Source organism: Coturnix japonica, chromosome 36 (genome assembly GCF_054131305.1).
Source record: "Coturnix japonica strain WE chromosome 36, WE-NBRP24, whole genome shotgun sequence".
Taxonomy (NCBI): Eukaryota; Metazoa; Chordata; class Aves; order Galliformes; family Phasianidae; genus Coturnix; species Coturnix japonica.
In genome coordinates, this window is record NC_140698.1 from 1868237 (window position 1) to 1871053 (window position 2817).

The window sequence follows — 2817 nt, forward strand, 5'->3', positions numbered from 1 at the left end:
ACTCTAAGATAAATCTACTCCAAGATGGCTTATGAAAATGGCTAAAGCACAGTGTTATGTACAGGAATAAAATTTATACACTTACTAATAAAAACTTCACTTTACTAAAAAACAGAAAAAAAAATATATTTTTAATCTTGCATAATAAAAAACCATGTAACTTTCCTTTACACCAGCAGCATATGTCCAACTAAATACTTGGACAGAAAATTGTTTCTTATTTTACCTTCTTCAAACTACTTGATAAACAAATCTTAAAACAGATTCCATACACTGGCAGTGAAAATTCATTAACAAACGTTTCCCTCAGCATCTAAATCAGAGTGATCTTGGGTAACACAAAATCATAGATTCATAAAGGCCGAAAAAGATCTCCAAGATCACCAACTTCAAGAGACAGAGGGAAGCAGGAAATTTTATTGAATAATAAAACGTGCAGCATGTGAGGCTGGCGCATAGTGATGAGCAAGCAGTGGACGACGCCGTCGCTGTGGGACGGGTGGTGATGTCCCCCAGTGAAGGCGAGGCCCAGCAACACGGCCAAGCCCTGGTCTGTGACATCTCCGTGCGATGGATTGTGACTGCTTGGCCCACACTGCTCCAATGCGGGCGCAGCAGCCCAGCCCAGCAGTTCGTGCCTGGCCTCCAACCGAGCGAGTGTGCGAGGACTGGAGTGTGGACAGGGCGAGTTTTGGAGCTGGAACATGATCTGGGTGTTGCTTGTGCAGCACTCAGCCGCCGTCCCAGAGCCTCTTGAGCTGTACCCCGACCCTGCTGGTTGCAGGCGTCTGGGACATCTAGGAGAGGAGCGTGCAGCAGCGCAGGTGGGCAGCGTGGCAATGCCTGACGCCAGAAGCTGGGGGTGCTTCTTGAGGGCCCCTCCCCAGGCCGGCCTATGCCCGTGGGGACATGGCCCCCGCAGTGGCAGGAGGGGAACAGGGACCGGGAGGGTTTGCTGATGAGAGACTGGGACAGTGAGTGACCGTGGCCTCTCTCTGTCTTTTGCAGTTGGTGACACCGTCTTTCTGCCTGCTGCAGCACCTGTGAGGGGAGCAGCTTCCCGACCTCAGCTCTCCCCAGCCCACCGAACAGCCCGGGCCATGGATGCGACATCCGACTGGACCTGCCCCATCTGTGGGCAAGTACGGGAGGATGTGGCTTACGTGACCCCCTGCCAGCACCAGCTGTGCTACGGCTGTGCCGTCTGGTGGGCACAGAAGAAGCCGAGTTGTGCTGTATGCGGGCACAAAGTCGCCACCATCCGATACTCGGTGAGGTCGGACGAGGATTACCTGGAGTGTGCTGTCCCGCAGCCCGCAGCGCACTCAGGTGACGGCCTGCAGGACGAGCAGGGGCCTGCAGAGCCGGTGCTCATCCCAGCTGAGCACAACTTCCCAGCCGAGGTCTGGGCTGCCTTCTTCCAGCAACATCCGGAAGACCTCGGACCCCTGCTCCAATGGCTGCAGGAAGAGATCCAGCAGGTGTCCAGCGACGACTGGTGGGAAGTCTACGTGGCACAGTGCACCACCGTGAACTTCCTGTGCCAGCACGGGCTGGACCAGGAGGCCTTGGTGCAGGCGCTGCAGATGACCACCAGTGGTGACATGGTGCCCTTCGTCAGAAGGCTCATCGGCACCGCTGCAGCCCTGTACGGCCCCACCATCCGCCACCAGCTGGACCACCAGGACACCCGTGCTGCTGGAGGGAGGGAGGACAGTCCTGCAGCCAGCACCATCACCAGCACCTCCCATCAGGAGCCTCCAGCCTCGGGCCCAGGCCGCTCCACCAGCACCGCAGGGCCCAGCACGGAGCCAGGGCAGGCGGCCACAGCGGGTCCCTCTTCCCAGGGCAGGGACCGCTCGTCTGGGGGGCCCCGGCGCCCCCCAAAGAGGAAGGCCCGCAGCAGCCCCCAGGACTCTGCGCCGCCCTGCAAGAGGCGGCCCCGGCAGCGGCACTAGGACGGCTCCGGCGGGCCGGGAGCCCAACATCTGCCTCTCGGCCTGCTGCTTATTTATTAGAATACCTAATAAACATCCCTTAAAACATAGAACAAAAAGTCTCTCTGTTATTGACAAGACTGCTGGCTTTGCTGTTCCTACCCATGCTGCCCATGCTGCTTTCTCCATATTTCAGTCCTGATAGATAGAGGGTGTTAAATTTCATCTTTGTTGCCATGACCATAAATCAGTACTCATGATATTACTAATAAAAGAGACAAAGACGCCAAAAAGCAGAAGATGGACCAATTGTGATAACATGTGATGACTTTGTGTGCTGACATCACAAAATCAGACCCCGTCCCAAACCATCCCACTGTGAGTAATGCAGGAACTCATCAGAGGAAGGAAAACACACGGAACACTAAAGAATCAAACTCCAATCCAATAGCAGCACATAGCCTTGAGTGATACCCTTGATTTTTGAAACATTTAAGTTACATCATGATCTTTTTTTACTTGAATCCCCTGTTTTTTTTTTAAATGGAGAACAGCTTCATATGTGGTACCTCTATTTGTTTTTAAAATCTGTCCATTGAAAAACTCCAAATAGCACGAGGTACCAGTGGCTGTTCAAGCGAGCATAGGAAAAATGAGAAACAATCCCAGATTATTCAATGAAGTGAAACACCGTAGCAAGCACACCTGTAATAGAATTACTGCCTCGTTCCGCAGCCCAACCAGCTCCAGGAGGGATGAGGTGCCAACCATGGCAGAAGAGCTGCATCTATTCCACCTTCATTGTGGATCACGCATCATCTGGTGATGAACTGGCAGAGCCTACGGCAGGGCCCTGTGGCATCAGCCCATCTGGGGGGAC

The 2817-nt window shown here is 53.6% G+C and overlaps 1 protein-coding gene across 1 annotated transcript; it reads left to right on the top strand.

The window, feature by feature from the left end:
• Window positions 1-1017: 1017 nt before the first annotated feature.
• LOC146755080 (uncharacterized) lies at window positions 1018-1958 on the top strand. The gene has a single exon (XM_085526409.1). The coding sequence runs from the start codon at window positions 1101-1103 to the stop codon at window positions 1956-1958; it is 858 nt and encodes a 285-aa protein (XP_085382535.1). The 5' UTR covers window positions 1018-1100.
• The last annotated feature ends 859 nt before the right edge of the window (window positions 1959-2817 follow it).